This window comes from Strix uralensis, chromosome 5 (assembly GCF_047716275.1).
Source record: "Strix uralensis isolate ZFMK-TIS-50842 chromosome 5, bStrUra1, whole genome shotgun sequence".
Lineage (NCBI taxonomy): Eukaryota > Metazoa > Chordata > Aves > Strigiformes > Strigidae > Strix > Strix uralensis.
This window is the reverse complement of record NC_133976.1, coordinates 41398510-41422083: the sequence shown is the minus strand read 5'-3', so window position 1 is coordinate 41422083 and position 23574 is coordinate 41398510. Positions and strand designations below refer to the sequence as shown.

The 23574-nt window shown below is 41.1% G+C and overlaps 2 protein-coding genes across 4 annotated transcripts in view; one reads left to right on the top strand and one right to left on the bottom strand.

The window, feature by feature from the left end:
* Window positions 1-7260, top strand: part of ZFC3H1 (zinc finger C3H1-type containing) — a 60645-nt gene extending 53385 nt beyond the window's left edge. The window contains exons 36-37 of one of the 2 annotated variants that reach the window (XR_012629211.1): window positions 6427-6514; window positions 6918-7009. The gene's annotated coding sequence lies outside the window, so the exon portion shown is untranslated. Of the gene's footprint in view, window positions 1-6426; window positions 6515-6917; window positions 7010-7241 lie in introns of those variants that run through there. The other variant, XR_012629210.1, reaches the window with a different exon arrangement.
* Window positions 7261-18658: 11398 nt separating this feature from the next.
* Window positions 18659-23574, bottom strand: part of LGR5 (leucine rich repeat containing G protein-coupled receptor 5) — a 92596-nt gene continuing 87680 nt past the window's right edge. For both annotated transcript variants that reach the window (XM_074870571.1, XM_074870572.1), the window contains one exon: window positions 18659-22630. In XM_074870571.1, coding sequence (XP_074726672.1) covers window positions 21540-22630 — 1091 coding nt within the window. In that variant the 3' untranslated portion in view covers window positions 18659-21539. The remainder of the gene's footprint in view (window positions 22631-23574) is intronic.

Below are 23574 nucleotides of genomic sequence, written 5' to 3'. Positions count from 1 at the left end.
TGTTGTGGGACAAACTGAACTCCATCCTCTTGGTTTGAAGTACACCATTTGTGTATCCACAGAAAACCACAGGCTGTTTCACTGACACTGATCTTGGCAGGATAGGGAGAATGAATGGTATTTACATTGTTTTAGCACACAGATTTTTTAACAAACATACATTTAATCAACCCCATTTATGTTTATGGAGTTTCCTTGCCAGTTGTTTCTTAAAACCTAGCTTACCTTTCAGCAGCTGGTTAATAAAATAATTTATTTCCTTGGTGCTGGGAATAATAAAAGGATATAATTTGAATAATTTTGCTAGATGCTATGTCACATCTTGGCATCTGGTAGATTTCAAAGATAGTTTTTAAGTGAGTTGAATGTAAGCATCTATGTCTTGGTGGTATTTGGTTACAAGATAATAAATTTGTGGGTTATGTATCTAATGAAAAGACTTATTTGAATATTCCTACCTACTTTATCTAACATATAAGATATACAAGTTATATCTCTACTCTGTAATGAGAGTGTAGTTGTACATGTGGTGATGCTCCTAACTAGCTTGGACAGAGTACAAACAAAGATGTAGCAGCATTGACTTCAAAATTTTTCAGCATCTTTCAAATCCTTTAGAAATTCCAAATAGGTTACTGAGGTAGTTATAGTGCATAGAAATAAATGAAGCTGTTTCTTACCTGGGGAATCTAGACTAAAACCAGCAGGTGTCCTTACATGTCCTGCCATTTCACCTGAGACTGGGGTCATCCTACCATTGGTTTTAGGGAGTGGTAAGGAATGAGGTGAGAGCAGAAAAGGGCTGTTTTCCAGAGTCGGTCAGTATTTCATGCCAGGGGATCTGAAGAACAGAGCAGGGGTGTTAGCTTATCCTTATCTGCAAGGTGGCTTAATGTTTGCAAGAAATCCAAGATGAAAATTTGGCTTAAAAGAGGATATAGACGTTAACTGCTGCTTTTTTATTGCGTACTACTGTTTGTTGTTGTCCTACCTGAGTACCAGGTAATAAAGCAGAGTATGGCTTGTAACTGAAACAACCTTGTAAAATTGTTGGCAATGAATTATCTATGTGTCTGTTTGCTCTCTGTTAATGGGAGCATAAAATCCAGTCATAAGGTTTGCGGTGCTGCACCTGGGGTACTGGCAGAAGTGACTGCATCATGGCTCAGTAAAACGTTAATAAAGAGTAAATGGTAAGAGGCCTTTCAGTGCAGACAGCAGGGCCTGGTCTATCAGAAAATAGCAGAGAAAATACAGTGATGCTGTCGTGTAAGTGACTTGGTTCAAAGAGTCTGAGCTGGAGAAAACTACATCTTCGAAAAAGGGAATGACTTCGAATTAATTTCTCACTGCTACCACAGCATGTGATGGCCACAGGTGATCTGTGAGGAACGTTTGCTCTTTGACATGGTAATTCTCACTGATATCTATATCTGCTTTTTATTTTCAGCTGTCAATCTGGCTCTCATTTGTAATGCTTTTAGTTAAGTCAGTCCCTTTTCTGCTCAGTTTGAGAAAACTGTGTGGCTGAAGAAAGGTGGTTGGGGAACTTCTAAGAATGAGTATCGAGAGCAACGATGTTTTCTCCTATATTGATACAGCATGAGTAGGAAGGCAGAAGAAATGTCCTGACAAGCCTGCATGAGGAAGTTTTAGTTATGATGATGTGATGTGGGAATAGCCCATATTTTTCAGCCCCTTCCCCCTGTATCACATCTGCCTTTCCCATCAGCTTTCTCCTTTCTCTCCTGAGGCTTCTTTCTCCCTCTGAAGTCTTCTGAGAACTTCCCTTCTCTTCTAGTAGAGATGTTAAGACACCTCCTTCTGCCAGGAGTGGTTGGGTAGATTTTGATAGGAAGTTCACCACCAAGACCTGCGTTTTCAGATCTCTGAACAGTCAAGAGAAGCCAAACTTTGTCTAATCTCCTCTTGTTGGAACAGCAGGAAAGAGTGGTGGTGCATTCCTTGCATGGCCCTAGATAGACCAACAAGACTGAAGCATGCTTTCAAAAGGGCAGTGGCTCTAAACTGTTCGATTACAGGTATGATACCATCATTCCTGTAAAGTGATTGAGGGAGGATCAACTTTAAATCTGCCTACAGAGAGGACAAACTCAGTGGTTTAAAAAATTATATTTACAAAAGTCTTAAGATAGGTGAGGTCTAAAGACACCAGTGCAGAGTATGCTGAAGGTTTGATGATGGATGCAGGAGATGGTGTATAGCAAGACCAGATTCTGTGGCAGATGCATACTCCAGTACTGTGTGGACAGCACAGACACCTACTTGCCTCCTAAGCCAAAGTCTCCAATAGAGGGTAGTGAGCAGAGGACTCTGATGTACCTGGGTATTCTGAAGCACTCATTAAAGAACCAGAGTTAGGGTCCCTACTTGAGCGATCCTCTTAGAGGAGCCTATGTCTCTCTGTGTTACTGCAGAAGATGTTTAGGGAGGTCAGCATCCATGCCTCAAACTAGCCCTTGGCACTACCAGTCAACAGGACAGTCTATGCTGTCTTTGGGAGGAGCACCCAGTATGGACTCCAAAAGCTGTGTTAAACTTCAGAGCCTACAGATGAGGGCTCTAAGATACATGTGCTACACTGGGAACAGTCATTCACAACAACACCCAGCATTCCCTGCCCACCAACTCAGCCTATTTACAGAACATAATATGCTTTTTATTATTGAGAGGTTTTTGTTGGTCTTTGTGGTGCATTCATTCCCTGTTGTGCTGGTTTTGACTGGGGTAAAGTTAATTTTCTTCAGGGTAGCTAGTATGGGGCTGTGGTTTGGATTTGTGCTGGAAACAGTGTGGATAATGCAGAGAAGTTTTTGTTATTGCTGAGCAGTGCTTACACAGCATCAAGGCCTTTTCTCCTCCTCACCCCACCCCACCAGCGAGCAGGCTGGGGGTGCACGAGAAGTTGGGAGGGGACACAGCCGGGACAGCTGACCCCAACTGACCAAAGGGATATCCCATACCTTGTGACATCATGCTCAGCAATAAAACTAGGGGGAAGGTTGGCTGGGGCACCACTGCTCAGGGATTGGCTGGGCATCAGTCAGTTGGTGGTGAGCAATTGCTTTTGCAATTGTTTTCATATGCATCACTTGTCTTTCTTGGGTTTTATTTATCTCTCTTTGTTATTTTCTGTTTCCTTACAGTTTTAATTATTATTGCTATTTAATTTTATTTCAATTATTAAACCGCTCTTACCTCAACCTACAAGTTTTCTTATTTTTACCCTTCCAATTCTCTTCCCCCCATTCTGCTGGGGGAGGACTGATTGAGGACTTCGTGATGCTTAGTTTCTGGCTGGGGTTAAACCACCACCAAAGTCCTTTTTGGTGCCCAACGTGGCACCTGACGTACCAGGCCATTGAATCCACAGAGTCCAGTAAACCCAGTTGCCCCTTTCCTCCTCTTGGCCAAAGGGAGGCCCCTCTATTCCTGGCTGTAGTCTTCATTATTTGTTTTTTGTAACTTCAAAATAGAAGTCCCTTCATCAGGGTCAAAAGTACAGTCAGACCTTCTACTCTGCCCAACAGACACTGGAGCAGTAATTTTCCTGGATGGATGTTTTTTGGCTGTTGTTTTTCCTTGCAGTTCCTGTACCTGAGCTTCTAGTCTCCCTGTAGGTTCACCATCCCACTTCCTCATGTCCTCCCCCTGGTCACACAGGAAGAACCACAGGGTTGCATGTGGCGTGCGCCACCAGTACCCTTTACCTTGAACAGAAAAAGGCTGACTCTTAATAGCTGAGGTCTTGGTTGAGGTGCGTGAGGAAGACCTACCCTTCTTGGCTTGCTCAAACATTTTTTGGTCAGTCTGCCCATGGTTGAGGCACAGGCCCACATGGAGGAAGCAAGATTATCTTCAAATTCTCAGAGTTGTCTGGCCAGTTTAGTTGGTGCCTCCATGTCTGTCCAGCTCATTATTGCAGGGTATGGGTGTATGACATCAGTGCATTTCATACAAACTTTTGCCACATTGACCGCGTGCACCAGTTTTCATCTGGGTCTTTGGATGCCTGTTTGTCAACCAGGTTGTTATAGATCACCTCCAACATGGCTAATTCCCTCAGATACTGGATACATCCCTCAACGCTGGTCCACTTGCTTTGGAAATTTGCAAATTCTTCCTTGAAGGGATACTTGTCCTTCACACTTGACAGGAGTCACAGCCAAAGACTGAGGACTTCTGCCCTTTTTCCAAACCCTTTGTCAATAGCCTTATCCTTAGCAAGCTATCCCAGTTGCTGGGCTTCCTTGCCCCAATATCCCAGCATCAGAATAACCAGCTGAGAATTATCTCATCCAGTTGGCAGCTAAAATCTTTTCACATATCTCTCAGCTCACTTAGGGGTAGGAATCATAGGGTTTCTGTCTGATTTATGATTTCAGTCTCTTCCTGGTTTTGTGGCTACTCTGCTGTAGAACAGGCTGCCTCTTCTGATTCTTCCTCTTGCTCCCTCTTAGGACAAGCTTCTTCATCCCTTACGAAATGAGCTGACTTCTGCTTCCATTGTTTCTTTTTAGTTATAGGGGTTATTGTCTGTTGGTATGTTTTCCCTCTCTTCTCCCTGAGGGTGCTGCATAATATCGAGCAGTGTTTGGTAGATGCTGGCCAGGGCCCAGCACAGTGCGATAAGTTGCACCTCTTTGGAATAGCCACGACTTTGTTTTTTTCAAGCATTCTATCACGTCAACAGGATCCTATAGCTGTTTGGGAGTGAAGTTCCAGACCATTAGAGGTGAGAAGTTCTCTAGGTACCTGCCCATATTCTCCCACATGCCATGCCACCCATGACCATACTCTCCTGGAGCCTGGGTCATATTCCTAAATCACTTGTTAACCTTAGACAAAATCAGTGCAATATTCGTAAGAAACACTAATAGAAGTATTTCAACTACTCAAGGATGTTCAAGAAACTGAGAAGTTATTGTATGAGGGAGAAAACATCACAGAAGAAGGTAGTGAAGGTGCCTTTCTGTATTTCCTCCACGAAAAACCTCTCAGAGGAAGAAGTATAATGGTTAATTGTCTCCATGAGATAGTACCTGAAGTATAGTAATGGCTTCAGTACAGAGCCCAAATACCAGTATAAGCTCAAGGTCAGTGTTTTAATAACAAATCTCCCAGGCAAAACATCACTAATCACTACAGAGCACAGCAAACTGCAAAAGCCAACACTAATCTTTAACACTTACAGCAAAAAAGGAAAGAGCATGTTGCATATCAGACAAACTACTATCAAGAACAGATGAATCAACATTCTGATCTGCAACTGTTAACAGATATAAATCCCTTCTAATATGCTCTGGTCAATCTGTTATTATCTCAAACCCTTCGAGCCTCACCTTGGGCACCAAAAAAGGACTGTTGTGTTTTAACCCCAGCGGACAGCTAGGCACCACCCAGGCGCTTGCTCACTCCCCACCAGTGGGATGGGGAAGAGAATTGGAAGGGTAGAAGTGAGAAAACTCATGGGTTGAGATCAGAACAGTTTAATAATTGAAATAAAATAGTAGTAGTAGTAGTAATAATAATAATAATAATAATTTGTAATGAAAAGGAAAGTAACAAAGAGAGAGAAATAAAACCCAAGACAGACAACTGATGCAAATGAAAACAATTGCTCACCACCAACTGACTGATGCTCAGTCAGTCCCCAGGCAGCAGCCCTCTGGTCAATCTGGTTTTATTGCTGAGCGAGATGTCACAAGGTATGGGATATCCCTTTGGTCAGTTGGGGTCAGCTGTCCCAGCTGCGTCCCCTCACAACTTCTTGTGCACCCCCAGGCTACTCACTGGTGGAGTGATGTGAGGAGCAGAAAAGGCCTTGACACTGTGTAAGCACTGCTCAGCAATAACAAAAACATCCCTGTGTTATCAACACTGTTTTAGTCAGAAATCCAAACCATAGCCCCATACTAGCTTCTGTGAAGAAAATTAACTCTACCCCAGCCAAAACCAGTACACCTGTTGATCTGAAACAAAAGATTTTCATGGTGTGTTACTGTGCTCCTTACAGCACAAATATATGATAAGAGCATTGTTGCCTATGCAAGGCACTAACTAGAAGAATATTGTGTAAGATGCATATTTTCTTTAAGCAGAGGTTGGACAACATCATAAAATCAAACATGTCTTGATGACAGTAATTCTCTTTGAGAAAGGGTTAGGCTACCCTCCCCCCCCCCCCCCCCCCCCCCCCCCCACTTTCTTTTCCCCCCTGTCCCCGGATACAGAAAAAAAAGGCAGGAGTCTCTTACTCTCAAAACATTTTTCAGCCAGCAAACCATGGCATATGTCCTGCTAAATTGCCAGAAGACAAATATGGGAGACTTGGATGGAACCAAAGACTGAATTATGGGCAACAATCTTGTTTAGAATGCAACGAACATCTGCTTGTTTTTATAGTGGGTCTGTGTGCTCCAGCTGAGCAATGTCCAGGGGGACTGGCATGTGGCACTTGTGCACCAACTCTGAGTGGAATAGTTTTGGCTTGGTAAGTAGGAAGTCCTACCTCCACGTGTTTTCTTATTGTAAGGCCCCAGTATAATCTGATGGACTGTCTGTAGAATAGGGTGGAGAGAGAAAGTTATCGCACCATAAATAGTGTAAGTGGATTTATAATTGCATGATGGGAGATAGGAAAATGACAAGTGGAATTCATCTGGGGGGCAAAAAGTCAATGTTTTTGTCTGAAATAAGCACGTGAGTGGGTCAGTGTCTGTAAAGTGCCAATGCACACAAAGCCTGTGCTTTTATCACTTGTTCAGCATAATCCTTCCCAGAGTGCTATGTTGAGTTGTTTTTGAAGGCCCTGTGCCAGGGCTTTATCAGATCAACCTAGATCAAGGGTTAGGCTTGATTATTATATTCGTATGTCTTTTTTTTTTTCTGTCCAGTTCTACTGAGCAATCCAGAAGCTTTAAGTTATGAAAAGTGTTTGTTGAAATGGAGCAATGAAAACTGTTTCAGCTTGGCCTTCTCTCACCCAACATGCAGATGGGTGGAGAACACAGAGGTACAATGCTAGGACCTGAGCTCACTCCCTGTATTGTACACACTCTGATTTCTGATGTAGTGGAAGTCCTCAATCACAACTGGGACAAATGGCTGCATAGAGAATCATCCATAGAGACTTGGAGTCAAGAAGCCTTGATCCAGTCACAAAGCACCCGCTGATGGGTTACTGGGTCTTATCCAAAATTAGTTTTTGTGTTTGCTAGATCACAAGCAATTGGTCAATGGAGTGGACCAGGAAGTCTCTAAGCAAAGCCAGAGATCTGCCGGTGGCCTGGGATATAATGCTTCCACGTCTGCTGGACACACCGATAGGATGCTAAGCCTAAACCCTGGACCCTGTCACTCTGAACCATCCGATTTGTGCCAGAAACTCCAGAAACTTTGGTTGTATTATTTGGACTGGACAAGATATGGACTCAAGCACAGGCTAACAGCTCAACATGCTGTTAGCAGTCTCCCTGTCATGGTTTTGGCCCATACAGCATCTATCCCAGGTATTGTTTGGTGAATTAATGTAGAGAAGACACTGTTCCCAATATGTTTTATGGACAAGACCACTCTATTTTGAGGGACAGAGGGATTGGAGAGAGCATGAGCACGTAGACCTGGATTATGCTTTGAGGCCAGAGAACATTCCCAGACTGTTTAATTCACAGTACAGATGTAGTCACTGTGTCTAGAGGCATGAGTCAGATTGTGTGCTGGTACTTTAGAGCCAGAGGAGCTCATAGAGCCAAGCGCACCAACCAGAGCCTCCCGGCTTTTTGCTGGATGGAGCTGGGATCCTGGAAGTCCTGAGTGCCCAAACTGCCAAAGACAGGATCCTGACACTTTTTTCTGGAGGCAGCAAGAGATAGCAGCTGGGCTGCTGGCACTGCCTGAGTGCCCTTGCAGCTGAAGCCATCCAGTGCAGCTCACATCTCTTTTCCTTCAGGACCCCAGAACCAGCATGAAATGTCAACCTTCTCAGGACTGTAGTGATTAAAGAACAAGTATATAAACAGTTATGCAGGGTGAAAGAGGGGATGCTTTCCTAATAAAGTGATTATTTTTCCATATGTCTTATAGAAAACTGTGGTGGTGGTGGCAATGAAGATTCCAATTTGACTGAGCAGTCAAATGTGTGCAGATTGTGTTACTTTCTAGGACATTTTTGCTTTGGAGGAGTGTAAGTCTCTTGTTATACATCCCTGCCATGATTTGCCCACCTGCACACTTACTGGGCTGCAGTATTTAGGTTGCTCACATGGGCTGTCAAAGTGGGCTGCAGTATTACCATTTCACCATTATTACTGTTTTCTTGGCTTCTCCAGCACACCTGCCTTAAGATTTTGGAATTGGGAACTGTAATGCTTCAGGTGGTTCAGGACATCTCTGTCCCATCTCCAGCCTTCCAAATACTTTGGGTTTAAAGCTTACCTTTTTAGATAGCTGAAGCAAACAGGGACACATGCTTTTTATAGAATAATGAATGCATAGATATGAACAGTTCCAATAGTTCCAATACACTTAGTTTCCTTGATTTCCTGACCACTCTTCTGTACAGACACAAGAGTCCTCTGTGCATGATTTCCTAGTCCCTGTTTTCCCACAGCTGCTTGGTTGGGGTCTGTTTTCTGTGTCTTTGGCTTTCCTGCCATGATTTTCCTCAGTGTGGCTGAGGAGATTATTTTCTTTCATAATGCTGGAGCCCTTTGATCAGTTTTATCAGTTGACCTCTTCATTGATTATTTCCTTCTGCATTTCAGAGTGTTTTGCCATGACTGGCAACCATCTTGCTGATCAAGAATGCTGTGTTTTGCATGGAAAACCATTGAAGCCTAAGGGGTCCCATTGTCAGTCTTGTGCTCACCTCCACCACCACCAAAGTGGGAGAGCCTGAGAGCATCCTTTCTTCCAGAATTCCCAAAATCTGCACAGGGAGTTTTCTCAAATTGTCCTTACAAGCTTTCTGGAAGAGGGGTGACTCACTGAACCAGAAACTGAAAAGGGAGATATAAATGTTTCACAAAGGCAGTGAGGAACACTTGGGCACATGGTGGCACTAGGTGCCTGGCGAAACAAGATCGACTTTCTCCAGCTGACCCTAACCGCCTGCAACCTCAGATCTACATCTCTGATGGAACAGGCAAAAGCCTGAATATCGCACAGAAAGACAATGTAAGAGATCTAGGTTTCCAATACGATGTCTGGGAATACTCTCTTAGCAAGTGTCTTCCTTTGTCTGTCATCTGTCATACGAATTCTGCTTCTGGTCATATTTCACCCACAGATCCCTTGGGGCAAGCTTTTCCTGTAATGCTGTCTCATGTCTCCCTTGCAAATAAACCCAGGGCACATTCCTGCTACCTTATTAAAAGATCTATGACATAGTTATTGAAAATCTTGCTCACATTAAAAAAATTATTAGTTTTTTAAAAGGTGATGGCTTAATTTTCAGTCTGGGTCTTTCTTCAGAATCTTTTAATGGCTGGTTAACATCACATTGGCAGCCTAAACTTCTGAGCTATAAAATGTGAAACTTTTAAATTTTTTCCTTATGACAGAGGTATTTGGGGTAGAAAATCTGAGTGACACAAAAGGAGAAATTTGCCAGGGAGCTCTAAGAGGGAAATAGAGCTGAACAATCTTTTTCTAATTATCCTAATAGAGTGCCATTATCAGAAATGCTCTGTGCTCCATTGGGAAAGAAAGTTATGTTAATAAGAAACAAAGATATTTGATCCTTCGTAGATCAAAGCACTTTTATGATGCTGCTGTCATTATGAAAGGCTCTTGGTGTAAAACGGTACTTAGTGGACAATGGATCTATTGTTTGTCACTTATTTACCTTCTAAAAAAAACCCCAAACCTAGTGTATAATTTATGAGGTCCCAGATTTGATGAGAAATGCTTCACTTTATCATAAAGCAACAGTTTTTAGGACTATGCTGTAGTTCATTGCCTACAAATGTGGGAAGTTCCACTGTGCAAAAAGGAATATTTGGTATGGAAATAAAAACTTGCTGAAATCCACTGAAGTGCAGAAGGTCCTTGCAAAACCTCTGAATTCCACACTGGAAAGGCCCGTGGGCTTTCTTAACAATTTTTTTCCCTTTCTCTTTACACTTACTTGCATTCAGAATTTAGCTCTGAGAGCTTCCAAGCAGCCTTTTTCCTTTTGTATTTATGCAGCGCTTACAGCAGTGGGATGCTGGTCCATGACCAAAGCTCCAAAGTGCTCTCCTAACACAGATAATAATAAGAGTAGAGAGAGAGAGACTGATACTGAGAACAGTTCACCTATGGCCCACAAAATGGATTTCTGACCGTAAAACCCTCTGAGGAGGGAAAAAGTGGTTAAAGACCTAGAAAGGCTGTGTAAAGAATAGGTCAAGAGTATGGGAAAAAGAGAGAGAACGTTTTCCAAGGAAAAGCTATCAATTCTTGTAGATAGAAAAGCGGTATTCAAGGATAGAACTAAATAATTAATACTGGTAATTAACCTGTATTTCAGTTCTGGACAAGCTAGTATCACCGATTCCTATTTAAGCAGAGTGAATAGAAGAAAAAAAAGTATTTGAGTTTTGAATAGCTTGTCAGTTCACCAAACTTAACACTTGATGAACCCAGTAAAACACAATAATTTATTGTTTTGTTTGTTTTCTACTAACCCTTGCATAAAGGGTTTTTTTAAAAGTGATTTTTTTTCCATGGAAATGCTTCATTTCTGCATGAGTATCTTTATTCTCTTTTTTTGACTGATGCTCCACAAATAGTCTCATACTGTGGATGCACATACATGTCTTTATTTAAGATTGGAGATCTTTCTTCTCCCTTTTGCAATACCAATACAGGGTTCTGTACAGTCCTCCCCTGTGTCCAGCACATGGGTGCACACAGTCTTCCCACTGCCATTTCAGTTTCTCTTCGCTGCTTTTTGGAATGAGGCACTTGGTGACCATGAGATTTTTTTAAATATTTTTGCTCCAGCTTCTTCTAAGGTTACAATTTCTTGTTTCTTCCAAATTCTACCTCTCAACCTCTATACAACCTCTGTATGTGCTGTCTTAGAGATGGAGAAATTTCTGTTAAGTGCTCCACTTGCAGTACTTTTAAGCCTAGACCAAGGACAGCTCAGGACTTTCAGTTGCAAAGCTGCTTGTTCAGGAAGCCATGGAGACTGCCTCCAGTTCCAGAGGTGGCATTTCCTGGGGCAGATGTTTTGTCACAACTCACCGCACAGACAAAAGCTTCCAACACGAGGGCTTGGGCTGGAGAGCTGGGGCATATTCTCTGAAGTCTACGCCAAAAGAATATTTCTCTGACCCGTAGTCTCCATTTTCCTAAGATAATTGCACAACATTTCTGGCTCATGGTGATCTTACAGAGTTTCCATTCTGTCCTGACTTTACCTCCCTGCCAACTAGTACAGTGAAATGGGATTTTTTTTCTCTTTGTCTTTGTGATACTGAACACATGCCAAACTCTGATGCAGGTGTTCCTAGCTATGCTTCCATTCTGTGTGCTTTATTGCCTTATTTCAGCTCAGCAAGAATGTCACTGTCCCTTAGATACATACTCTCTCCCAATGTCTCAGGGCTTGGTGTCTTTAGCTCCCCATGTCCTCCAGAATAGGATATATCCCTCTGGATGGAGAAGCCCACTTGGGTGGCCAGGTTGAGCAGGACTGGGTCTCCAGGAAAGCAGAAGCTTTGTGTCCATATTAGACTTTCAGGCTGTTCAAAATAAAAGGCTGACAAATCTCACAGTGAACACTTATGTGTCCAGGTGATGATAAGCAGCTCAATTACGATGCACTACATCAAAAAATGGCATGCTAGGAGGGCTGCTCTCTTCTTTTGGGAGATGGTAGTTATGGAGGACAGATGTCTAGAGAATAAGGCTGTGTATTACATCATACAAGTCTGCCTATTTTCATGTAGATAAACCATGTGCTTCTGTATCATACCTGAGATCAGCTCCCATATTCCACATGGCCCTTTCGGGAGTAGGATCAATTTAATGCAGACCTCTTTGCTTTCCTCAACAGGAAGAACCATTGCTTTTTTTGCATAGGCATAATCTGGTTTTCTCCAGATATTTCTCTCATACCACATCTGCACAGCCTATGGTTATAGTTCCCTCAATATCTTTGCAGAAAAATGCTCTGGTTAAAGTAAGCGAGAGAAGAGCCTGGTCATCACACACAGCTGAGGAAGTGTTGGTGTCAGATCTTTGTTCCTTGGTAAGGTCTTTAAGACTGTTGTTACTTCCAGATCAGCTCTGTGAGAACCAAGTCACCTGACTCCCTCTGCTTTTGAAGTGCTTGGTTGCACAATGTAGGCATTGGCTGGCTCTCTTTCCTAGTATACTCCTCCAATAAGAGAGGAATAACTCCTCACAAAGGATAGAAATGATCTATTAGTTGCAGTTACCCTATTAGGTGACTTAGCCCCTGGTCCTCATAACCTATCTCCCTTTCAAAGTAATCAGTTTTGCATACTGGAGTTATTCCCCAAATAACGCTTTTATCCAGCCAGTTAGGATCAGTTTACCACCACTGTGCTCCATGACACCCCATGTAGATTGATTCTTTCCTTTCTCTAGTCATGTAGTTTGCAGATTATTTCAAGACTGGGGTGTGTGTGTGTTTAATCCATGCAGGGGACTCCATGTTTCTGCGAGATTTGACCTTGTGCTGTGCATCCATGAAGACCCCTACTTGCTCAATTCATTTTCCTATTAAGATGGTTTTCTCAACCGTAATGGTCTTTGCTAGAAAAGCAAGAAAATTTAAGATGTTATGACTGATCTTTATATCTTATTTTTCAAAACAGTGTGGCAGAGAGACATAGTTAAATAGTTACCACACTGTGCATAGGCAAAATTAAAATTCTTAAAATGAATAAGGAATGAAAAATGTCTTCATCTTCTCAGCATACACAGCTCCCTGAAATGGTTTTAGACTGGCTTTGCAGGTAGCAATGCAAACCTGCCCACAAAAACAGGTGAAAAAATTTCAATGCACTGGCCTGTGACTGCAGTTGCTGTATATTAGTGCAATGTATGATTGGGTAATTCCTGTCACTACTCTGCATCACCCTGTTCTGACTTGATGGTGTACTGTTTCCGTATGTGCAGGACACCAAGACTTATAGCCTACACCACCAACAGTTCTAGAAATTTATATCATTATTCTGTAGTTTTGGGAAGAAAGTTACTTGAAACTAGATGATATCGAGCCCCCTTCACTGGGATAAATGAAAGCAAGAGTGCATGTCCCCAAAACCACAAAGGTTTCTGGAATCTAAACTGATGTGCCAGAGGCACATTTTGGGTATTACTTAGCCAGAAGCACAAGAGGAGTGGGACAGAGAAGCAGGTAGAGATGGCAGTGAGGAAGTACTAGCGTCACCCAGAGAAGCAGATATTTTATGAACAGGAAGGTAACAGAGCATTTGGGTGAATCTGTGGCTGAACAGAGAAATTGTCCACAGCCACCTTCAAGATGATGGCATTTTGGAGTGCGCAGTAAATTAATGGGATGGTGCCAAAAAGGTATCCTTACTCTCTGAGGATGTCCTCTCCTCACTGGGCTTGCACAGTCAGGGTATTTCACCGTATCAGGGCATCTTACAATATTAAGAGGAGTTTTTGCATGGGCACATGGGGATTCCTGTTCTTCAACAGGAAACTCTGATTAAGTTCAGTTGTCACTGGAATTAAACTATACTGTAAACAAAGTGCCTAAACCCTGTCCAAGGTGGGGAGAACTAGGCCCTGACCTTAAGAAATTCATACTGAAGTTGAATGACATTAAATGGACTCTCATGAATGTAGTTGTATTTTTGCCTTTTAAAATACTAAATTAACAAATTGGGTCAGAATGAAAATTGCTAGATTAAAGACTGTTCCTGAAAGTTGTGAACGGAGATGCTTTTTTGCAGGGTAGGCCTTGCAAACTTTGATTTGCTATACTGCCTTGTATTGAGGTAAGACCAAGTATGATGGGTTTAAGATCTTCAAGTGTGAACATAAGTGATGACCATTCCGGCAGCTGGAGCATCTCAAGCCTCTCTGTATTCCACAGACTGGAGATAGCTGTAGGTTGGCGTTAAATTTGTTTGCCAAGTGGAGACAAGTCCAGTGGAAAACTTGATGTTTTATTGTTTTCTTCAAGCTTCCTATGATTTTCAAGAAGTTGTAGGTGAAACTTGAGGTAAGTATATAAACCCCATTTTTAAGGAAATGGCTTTCTGTCTCATTCAGTTCTACAAATGGGTCTTCCACCTTCCTCATCTATCACACTGAATTTAACAAGTATCAAATATACCACGTCATCACCAAACGAAAGAGGAAATGTGTAGAACTATGGCTACCCTAATGGCAAGCAATGGCCACTTTCCTTGAGGAATAGTCAGCTCAGAGAAATCTGTGTATAAAATTTGTATGCAGTTACACTTTAGTATTGAGGAATATGTTGAAATCTCACAAACTCCTGAATATCACTAGTTGCTCAAACCTACAAAAAAGCAAACAAAAAAACCCCACAGGAAAATCCAACAATATGGAGGGCTGTCTGTATGCTGGGACAAGTATATATCAAATAAAGCAAAACTCCTCACACTTTGCATTCACAGTAGGGCATTCAATTAAGTCAGGGAACTATTTTGCCACTTCATGAATTAAGATGCTGATGTCTGGGTCTTCCACTTGGCTAGTTTGCTATGGTTCAGACACGTTCTCACCTATCATCTCTTCTATAAACTTCCCTGGAACAATGATCTTGGCTCCTCATTCGTTTGCTGACTGATGACAATGTTCAACGAGAGAAGTGCTGAGGCATTTGCTAACGCTGCAGACTTAAGACTGATTTCATATGCTAGAATTCATTCCCTGGCCACACAAAACTTTCTGGAGTTCTTTTTCATAGTTAACGAGAAAAGAGGCCTAGGAGGATTTCACAGGCCGTGGTACTTCATACAGGAGACAAAACCTCTGTTTCTAGTAGAGCAATCTTCCCAATTATTTTTTTCTTAGAAGGCTGGGAGAGCTCCTTCCTCCAGGAAAAGGTCAGTTCATAAACTGGAAATGCTGATAATAACTGCAGTGACAGCTACAGATAGTCCTGAGAAGCTGTTGTTATGCATGGAACCAAATTAAGAACTGAAGGCACCTGTCAAAACAGTGATTACGTATCAGGAATGACACCAGATGAAAAAGGAGATGTTTGAAACTTCCTTCAAGTATTAGTTTTGGAGTCCTGAGACTTTCAAGGCCAACTGAAGACTTTTGGTATATGCATGCATAATAGTTAGTGGAAGTCTTTAGAGTCACAGATGGACAGGTTTTTTCCTTGTTAATGAAGCATATTTTTTGCTTGACAAGTGGAAAATGTTGCCCCTGTGAAAAGATTAAATAGGGATTTTGAGTGGACTCTTTGTCTGTGACTGAGTTTTTTAGAAATCCTGGCTGTGGGCCAGCTCTCAAGAGGAATATTCTTAATGTTTGTTTTTTCCTATGACTGAGATTGGATCATTAGATAATTTTGACAATGCCACAACAAATTGTTTTATGGAGGGAACATACTCATATTTCCTATGTCTCCAGAGTCATTGGAGCACAAGTCTGTGATTCTCATTATGTGAACAAGATGTTCTTAACGTTGATAATGTCTTTTCTTTCCAGTATGCTTCCAAGTGTTAGTTATTAGAATTCCTTCTACTTTTTTTATTAGCATGGGTAAATTTGCATTTTTCTTTAAGATTTCTGATCTCATGTAGCTGGACTCTGTTCGAGAAAAGATGAATAAAGAGTTGAATCAATTTCCTAGGCTTAGTTTAGATAATATGCAATAATACCCACATTATTTTTTACAATAACATTGCTGCAGAATGACAGATTTGTTCTTTGGTTGGCACACATTATTGAAAGAGAACATGAAGTGCTTATTATGGTTGGTGGAGATACTGGTCCATCTTTTGCTGGTGGAAGCAGTGCAGGAGTTCTGCTAGAGTTTGAGAGCTATGTTCTCCTGCAGCACCTGAGCATCTGCACAACTATTGTGCCTCATGGATCTGGAAAGCATTTTCTAACACTGTTGTTGCTGCTGTGATCCTAGTTCTGGTCTTTCATTGTTAGCTTTCCTGTACTCATGTTCTTACTCTTCTGTCTCCACTTCCTTGTCTTCCAGTGCTTTCCTGAAGGAAGGACATTGATTTTGCTACAAACTTTTTAAATTATTTGATCCTTTAAGTGGTCGGGTAATGAGGTTTTCCAGCAAGACCTTAACTTTCATACAGCAACCTAAACAAATGACAGAGAAATGTCTGATGATGATATTACTGTTGACAACAGTCAGAGGAAATAAGCTGTGCCCAATACTATAAAGCTGAAATTCCTCTTACAGACGATATGGATAGGAGATAGTTTAAAACTTTGTGCAGCAGCAGCTTTCCTGCTGTCTAGGCTGCACGTAGGCCACTAAGGCAGAAAGCAAACATGGAGCAGCAGCAACAGCAAGGACTGTGCAAGTGGTTGATCTCAATTTGAGATCAAGTATGACCACCAGATTACCCAGGGATGTTCTCCCCTGTTTTGGGAATGAGGTCTGAAGCTGCATGCCCAGCTGATGCAGCGTTTCTCCCACAGCATCAATTCTCTGTGCTTCTCTGCTAGTGTCTGCTAAGGCTTGGCCTTAATCCCCATCTGTTTTTCTTACAGGTGATCCCATCTTTTTTATGGCTTTCACTTGTATCTCTGACTAGATTTTTTTCCTTGGCTATTCATGTACCTGCAACTTCCCTGAGGACCGAGTTCCTAGATAAAATTCAGTAATGTATCTAGTGTGTCAGAATACTGAGCAGGTGTCATGCCTAAATAACCTATTACATGAGCCTACAGTAAACTCTCCTTCAGCTGTTACTGCGGATAACACTACACGTCTGTGGTGTGAGTGCTTTAAGGGAGAAGCCACCCATACTTATGTGTGCTAGTACGTTGCCCAGAACACTGAAGTTGTGACCACAGGTGCTACCGCTCACTATCTGGTACATAAAATAATAAAAACTTTTCTTCCACATACCAAGATGTAATTTTTCTTCCACATACCTTGATGCTTCTTTTTCCCTTCTGCACTGAGGCTTTCACTAATCAGACCATTCTCCCTTTGTAGTTATTCTCTTTCCCTTCTACGTTCAATCCATAGTATTTCCTTCCTCAAATAACAAAATTTCATTCTTCTCCCTTATGGCCACCAGCTCTAATATTGCTTACGTTGTCTGGTGCAAATAAGTGCATGGAAAAGCATTTTCACTGCCTGTTTTCTTATCATTTCAATCTCCTCAGCCATCACACTGTTTCCCTCCTTTTGTATCCACTGAGCTCTTCATCCTTCACAGAACTCCACCACCCTTCTCAATATCCCATAAAACTCTGCCCCTGTTTGCATCCTGTCTCCTGAAGTCCTCTCACTTCCCTGGCTTATGCACTCCCCTATGCTATCTTTGTCATGCTTCTGGTTTTTTCCTCCTAATTAATGCCTTTCTCATCCCCATTCACTGCTGGTCTGTACCACCTCAATAAGACTATTCTGAAACTCACCCACCCTTCTGTCTGAATGACCCCATCCACTCTAGCCTCCTTATCTACACTGAGAACCTGCACACTCTCTGCCAAAATCAATTTACATTTAGGATCATTTTACTTTCGTTTTTTAGATCTTTGTAATTTGTTGCTTACCATATGGAGTGAATTCCTGACTAAGCAATTGCTTTCTCAGAGTTTTTACTTCATTGGTATTTTACCCCTTTCTTTCAGGCACTTCACAGAAATGACCTACAATCATAATCTTGGAAAAACCAAGCACATATAACTGTCCTGTGCTGCAGTCCCTCCTAACAGGAATGCATCCACTGTCTCACCTTTCCTTGATGCCTAGATGATGACATGACTGTGCTTAGCTGCTGCCTGTCTTTAATTCAACGGAGCTGTAACTTCTAGTGCAGCCTGAGCAACCCGACTCTTGCTAAGTCCGACATTTTAGCCCCACCTTTCATTTGTCCTTAGCATCTGCATCCTATGCATTTCATATGTGATGGCGCTACTGCCTCTCTGCTGTGTATAAATCAGATGAACTTTGCCTGCTGTTTGGTAATCCCCTGATCTGCTTTGTCTGCCACATAAGGGATTGGAGAGAAAATAAGGAAGCACGTAGGAGAATTTGCTGTCTCACCAAAACCAGCAGCCTAGTACAGCAGAACCTCATCTCTCATGTGGTCCAACACGGTCTGAAGCCTGTTGGTAACTCATGCACATTCATCGCTTGACCTGATGCACACCCTTGTCACACAGTTGGAGGTGCCAGTCTCACACACGGCAATTGTGAGAGGTCATCACTGAGACATGGACAGCACGCACAGGGAGCAGGATCTGTTCATAAGGGTCTGTGAGTGAAGTTTTGGTAAAAAACTTAGTCTGTGTTGAAATGAAACACTACTCTTTTTTATTTTTTTGCTCCTTGAGAGCATGCAACCTGTAACTTATACTTCACCAAGAATTCTGGACATCTAGGGAGGTTAGTGTAAGTATTACAATGACTTGGAAAGAATTAATTAAGGATGCACACCACTTTAAGAGGTGTTAGGTCCCGATTAAATGGTCTTTACTGGGTAGTCACATTTTATTACAACTTACATATGTCTGGAACACTGATAGAAAAGAAAGCATGTCACCTATTTACAATCACTACACATTTACATTATATTATTTACAGATAATGAATTTAGTAATATATATGAGCAGAAAATATAGAAAATATCAATATGAAACTGTACAGGGCTTAATCTCATGTCCTTTACTGTGGTTGCATTTCACTGTAACAATAAATACAGTTCTATATTTACACATTTTACTTTAAAAATCTATTAAATGAATTTTAACAATTTCAAGTTTAAAATATCTGATCAAAATATTTCAAACATGCTTATAAAAATAAGACATAAAGCCTTTAGGACTTTCTGCAAGCTAAAAAAGTTCTGATAAAAGAAGCTTTCTTTAACTAGTCTTTAGATTTATAACATTATTTTGCTTCTCAAATCACTTTACAAACTTCTTAAATATAGCGAGCTGAAAGGAATTTCACTGACATTAAGCAGTGCAGCACAGATGGACCCCAGTTAAATTAAAGCTAAGTAAACATGGTAATAAGTATTGTGCAATGGTTGACTGATCCTCTGTTTAATCCAAAGTGGTTTCAGGCATCATTCTCCAGCTGTATGCTGCACTGCTTCAAAAGCCACAAGAGATAAAGGATTAAGATAAGTACTCAGCTGACTTTATCATACATAATTTAAGCATTGGTTCATTTTTTTTTCCTGAAGGATGAACATGTCAGCCAAAGTCAACTGATGCCATCTGTAACTGTAAAACTAAAAATATGCCAGTGTGAATAGACAAGAAAATCAAGGCATATCCATCGTTGGCAACACATTCTTCATTGTGAAAATTCGTCCTTTGAGTCCCAGGAAGTTTTATATACAGTAACAGATGCACAGCAGAGATCATCTGTAACTGATTACCTCAATTACTGGGCTAGCCTAACCTTGGTAATGTTAAATTAGTCTCATTCACCTGCAGCTTGAGTGGCCACTAACTGAGCAGTGAGTACTGGGCTGTTAAATGTTACTCTTCAGGGAGCTACTTTTAAAAACAAAACAAAGTAAATTTGTGCACTTTTGTGTCTTAAATCATCGGTTCACTCAAGCAAAAGGTGCCAACTCAGAAAAAAAACATTGGAGTATTGCTTGATGGCTTGGCCAAGGTCAAAGACTGATATTCTAGGGAAGTGAAGGTGGCTCAGTTGTCTGAGATATTTTGACAGTAGACTTGGCAAAGATCTGAAGTCTCTTTTCTCTAACTGGGATGCTTCTGATGTGTAAACATACATGCTTCAGCAAAGTATTAACAGATTTAAAGCCAGAGAGGAACTCTGTGTTAATCAAATCTAACCTTTTCCTAAACTAAAGCCATCAGAAATCTCTGAATTCCAATAGCTGCTCCGATACCTTTTTTGGCAATATATCCAATTTGAATTTAGAGATTTTTGGTGACAGATAGTTCCACTAGCTAATGACCATCACTGTCAACAACGTACACATTTATTTCTATGTTGTGTATCCCTAATGTCAACTTCAGTCTATCTTACCAGATTCTTCTCCTCTTGAATGAGTAGTCCCTCTGCTCTCAAACTTTTGTTTGGCAGAAGCAGCTACTTATAAACTGTGATCAAATCACTTCTTTCTTAAGCTGCTTTAAATTTATGATATTCATATTCTTTTCAATTTCACAATGTTCTTTACAGAATGTGAATGCAAGAACTGTTTGGAATACCCCAGTAGTGCTTGCATCAGCGCTAAGATCACAGATCATACAATCTCTTCACTCCTACTTGATACTGCCTTGGCTAAGGATATTTGTCATCCTTAGCCAAAAGGACACAGTGGCTTCTAAATCTTCAACTGACTCGTGACCATGAACTAGAAGCTTTCTAGAATAACTGTTTCACAGGTCAGAGATCATGCCATGAGCAGGACTACAGTTTTTGTTCCTAGACAAATTACCTTAAATGAATGTTTCTATGTGAGTGCCTTTGGTGTCCTTTAATTGCTCTCAGCATGTCAGTCTTTCTGTATTGATGACTTTCTATGTAGTATTTTCCACCCTCTATCTGCCAATTTTATCAGCAGTAATTCTGGGATTAGTTCTACTGGCAGGACCAAACTGTGCAGAATCTCACTAGAAAAATATCCATGTGACAATGGCTTGCAATCACATTTTAAGTGCTTAACAGGGTCTTTATTAACTTCTTTCACACCATGTTGGTTTTGTAGGTTTAGCTGACAATTAAAACCGCTTTGTCAAGTCAGATGACTTCTAAAAACCAAACTTGATGCTGATTAAACTATTAAATCAGCTTTATCAAACACTGAACTTCATCAAAATCTATTCTGCAGAAACCTTTAGGACTTGAACAGGACTACTCTTCCATTTAGATACCTTGCTGAATGAGGGCTATACACAGATGCTTATAAAAACAATCACGGCACTGAAAAAGTATTATTAAAACCAGATTACAATAAACAGGAAAAAAAACCCCAAACCCTGAAAAAAAACTGTATCAGGTGATGCTTTGAAAAAAAAGCTTACCAATTTAACGTGCTATTTTTGCTCTTGACCAACTGATGCCCTTTCTGAGTAGTGCTGCTTTAAAAGAGCACAGCTGATACAAACTGCACAAACTGCAGCAGCTTTCAGTTTCTCTCTTCATCCCAGCATTTTGGAAGCAGGCTGAGAAGGCTCAAGTATTAGATTTTCAGCCTGCCGCAAGTTTTGTCATTGTCTGTTTTCTGATGTGTGTAACAATAATTCAGAGGCACTCTTTAGCTTGTATGCACACATCCATACTTACTTTCGAGATTAAAATTTTGTAAACATAGATACTTTCTGTACTGCCACTGAAACTAGCGACATGGAACAAATGCGACTGATGAAAGATTGCAGCTTTCTGTCACTTGATATGACGATGGCATTAGTGAATTGCTGGTAGGCATATCATATGATATGCTGGCACTTGTGAAGGTTACCAATGCTTGTGTTGAGTCACAAGATTGTTTTTCTATGTCTTCTGAATTCACAGAGAGCAGACTAGCATGTTTTGATCTCTTCCATAACAAAGTTTGCTTCCGCAGACTTCCCAAGTCCTCCTTAAAGTGTGGATTGAAAAGTATATAAAGGAGTGGGTTTAGACATGCAGGCAGTGGGACAATTACTAGCAGTATTGACTTAATCACTTCTGGGCTGATAAAAGTGAGATTTAGTAAGGAGGAAAAAGATAAGAAAGCCACAGGGCAATAAAGAATGCAATTAGTAAAAAGTAGCAAGGCTATATGTTTGACCATAGAGCAATCCCAAATGTTGTCAAGTTCTCCCTTTTCTAAACTACAGTAGAGCTTTGTATAAGCAATAGTCATTACCAGGAAACAAAGGGAGTTCAGCAACACCAGTGCTACCATGTAGCCCATAGCAGTGGGTTCTCCAAATGGTAGTGGTAAACAAAGTGGAGAAACTCCATACTCACTACCAGTGAGGAGTGGTATCACTGCAATGATTACTGCCAACATAAAGCAAAAGAAAATGGCAATTTTTACACTAGCAATGGAGGACTTTGTTTCAAACTTTGTAGTGTGCTTTACAGAGAATGCACGTTCAAGTGCAGCTAGGGTAAGGAGAAAAATGGAAGCCTCTGAAGCAAAAATTGAGAGAAGGCCAGTTATTTGGCAACCAATTCCACTTTCCCACTGTGCTCCATACTGAGCAAAGCTACCAAAAGTTGATGCATCCACGCTAGCCAGTACTCCACTGGCCAGACCCATCAAGGCATTTACAATAGCTATTAAACCAATCAAAAGTTTTATGGAGGACATATACAACAGAGATCTGAAAACTGTAGCAGACACCAGTGCATTGCAAATAAAGGTTAAACCCACTATGGTCCACACTCCAATTCTGATCAGCCAGCTACCAAACAGATGGTCACATGGTTTGAAGGGACCTGAAATGACAAAATAAAAAGGGCACAAGAAACTCATGTAAACTAAAAAATAATTTTATGCTTTCTAAGACATTACATTTCATGCTTCTTGCAGATTCTCTGCACAGCCAAGCAGTGAAGTTCAGTCCAAAAAGGGAGCTGGAAATTTGCTCTTCCTTTGGAGTAATCTGAGACCTTGATAACATGCTGCTAAATGCATGTTGCATTACTGGTGGTGCACATGAGTCTTTGTCCTTCAACCTGAATAGTCTATGGGTTTCTTTTTGAGCCTAGCAGTACAAGCGTAATGTGAATATCCAGTCTGCAGTTTCAAGAAATGCTGTGACATTTGTCAGTGTGTGAATAAAGCCAAAAAAGATACCTCTCGCTAAACTAGGACAGGTTGCTAATGAGTCCTGGTGAAGTGTGACGTAATGGATACAGACAGATGCACTTTGGCTACTTATAACATGTCATTACACAGTCCAAGAAAACTGAGGCTGTCTTTGCATCTGAAAGTGCTGCCTTTTTGGATGACCTGTGGCTATGATTGAAGCCTTCTGTGTATTCTCATAGAACTGAGGTGCATATGCTGTGCGGTTAAAGCTGAATGCTCTGCAGTCTGAGAAACATTATTTATCTTGTACGATCCAGCTATGCTCTCTTAAAGCAAGTAAGCAAGTCCTTCAACAGTGGTCTGTGCTTCTCCATGAAGACACAAACCCTGCAGCTGAGATGCACTCCATATGGCTACAGCTGTTGCCATCAAGTAGGCATAAGCATCTATTGTGTCAGTTTGCAAGTTTTGCTAAGATACCATTTGAAGATCAGCATGGAAGCTAAATTTTCTCTTGGGTCTAGTGATAACTTACTTTGAAGACAGAAATGTTTTCATGAACTCAGTAGTTATATTTAGGCCACAGGAGAATATGTGATGGTCAAATGGTTCTAAATTCTTTGGCTTC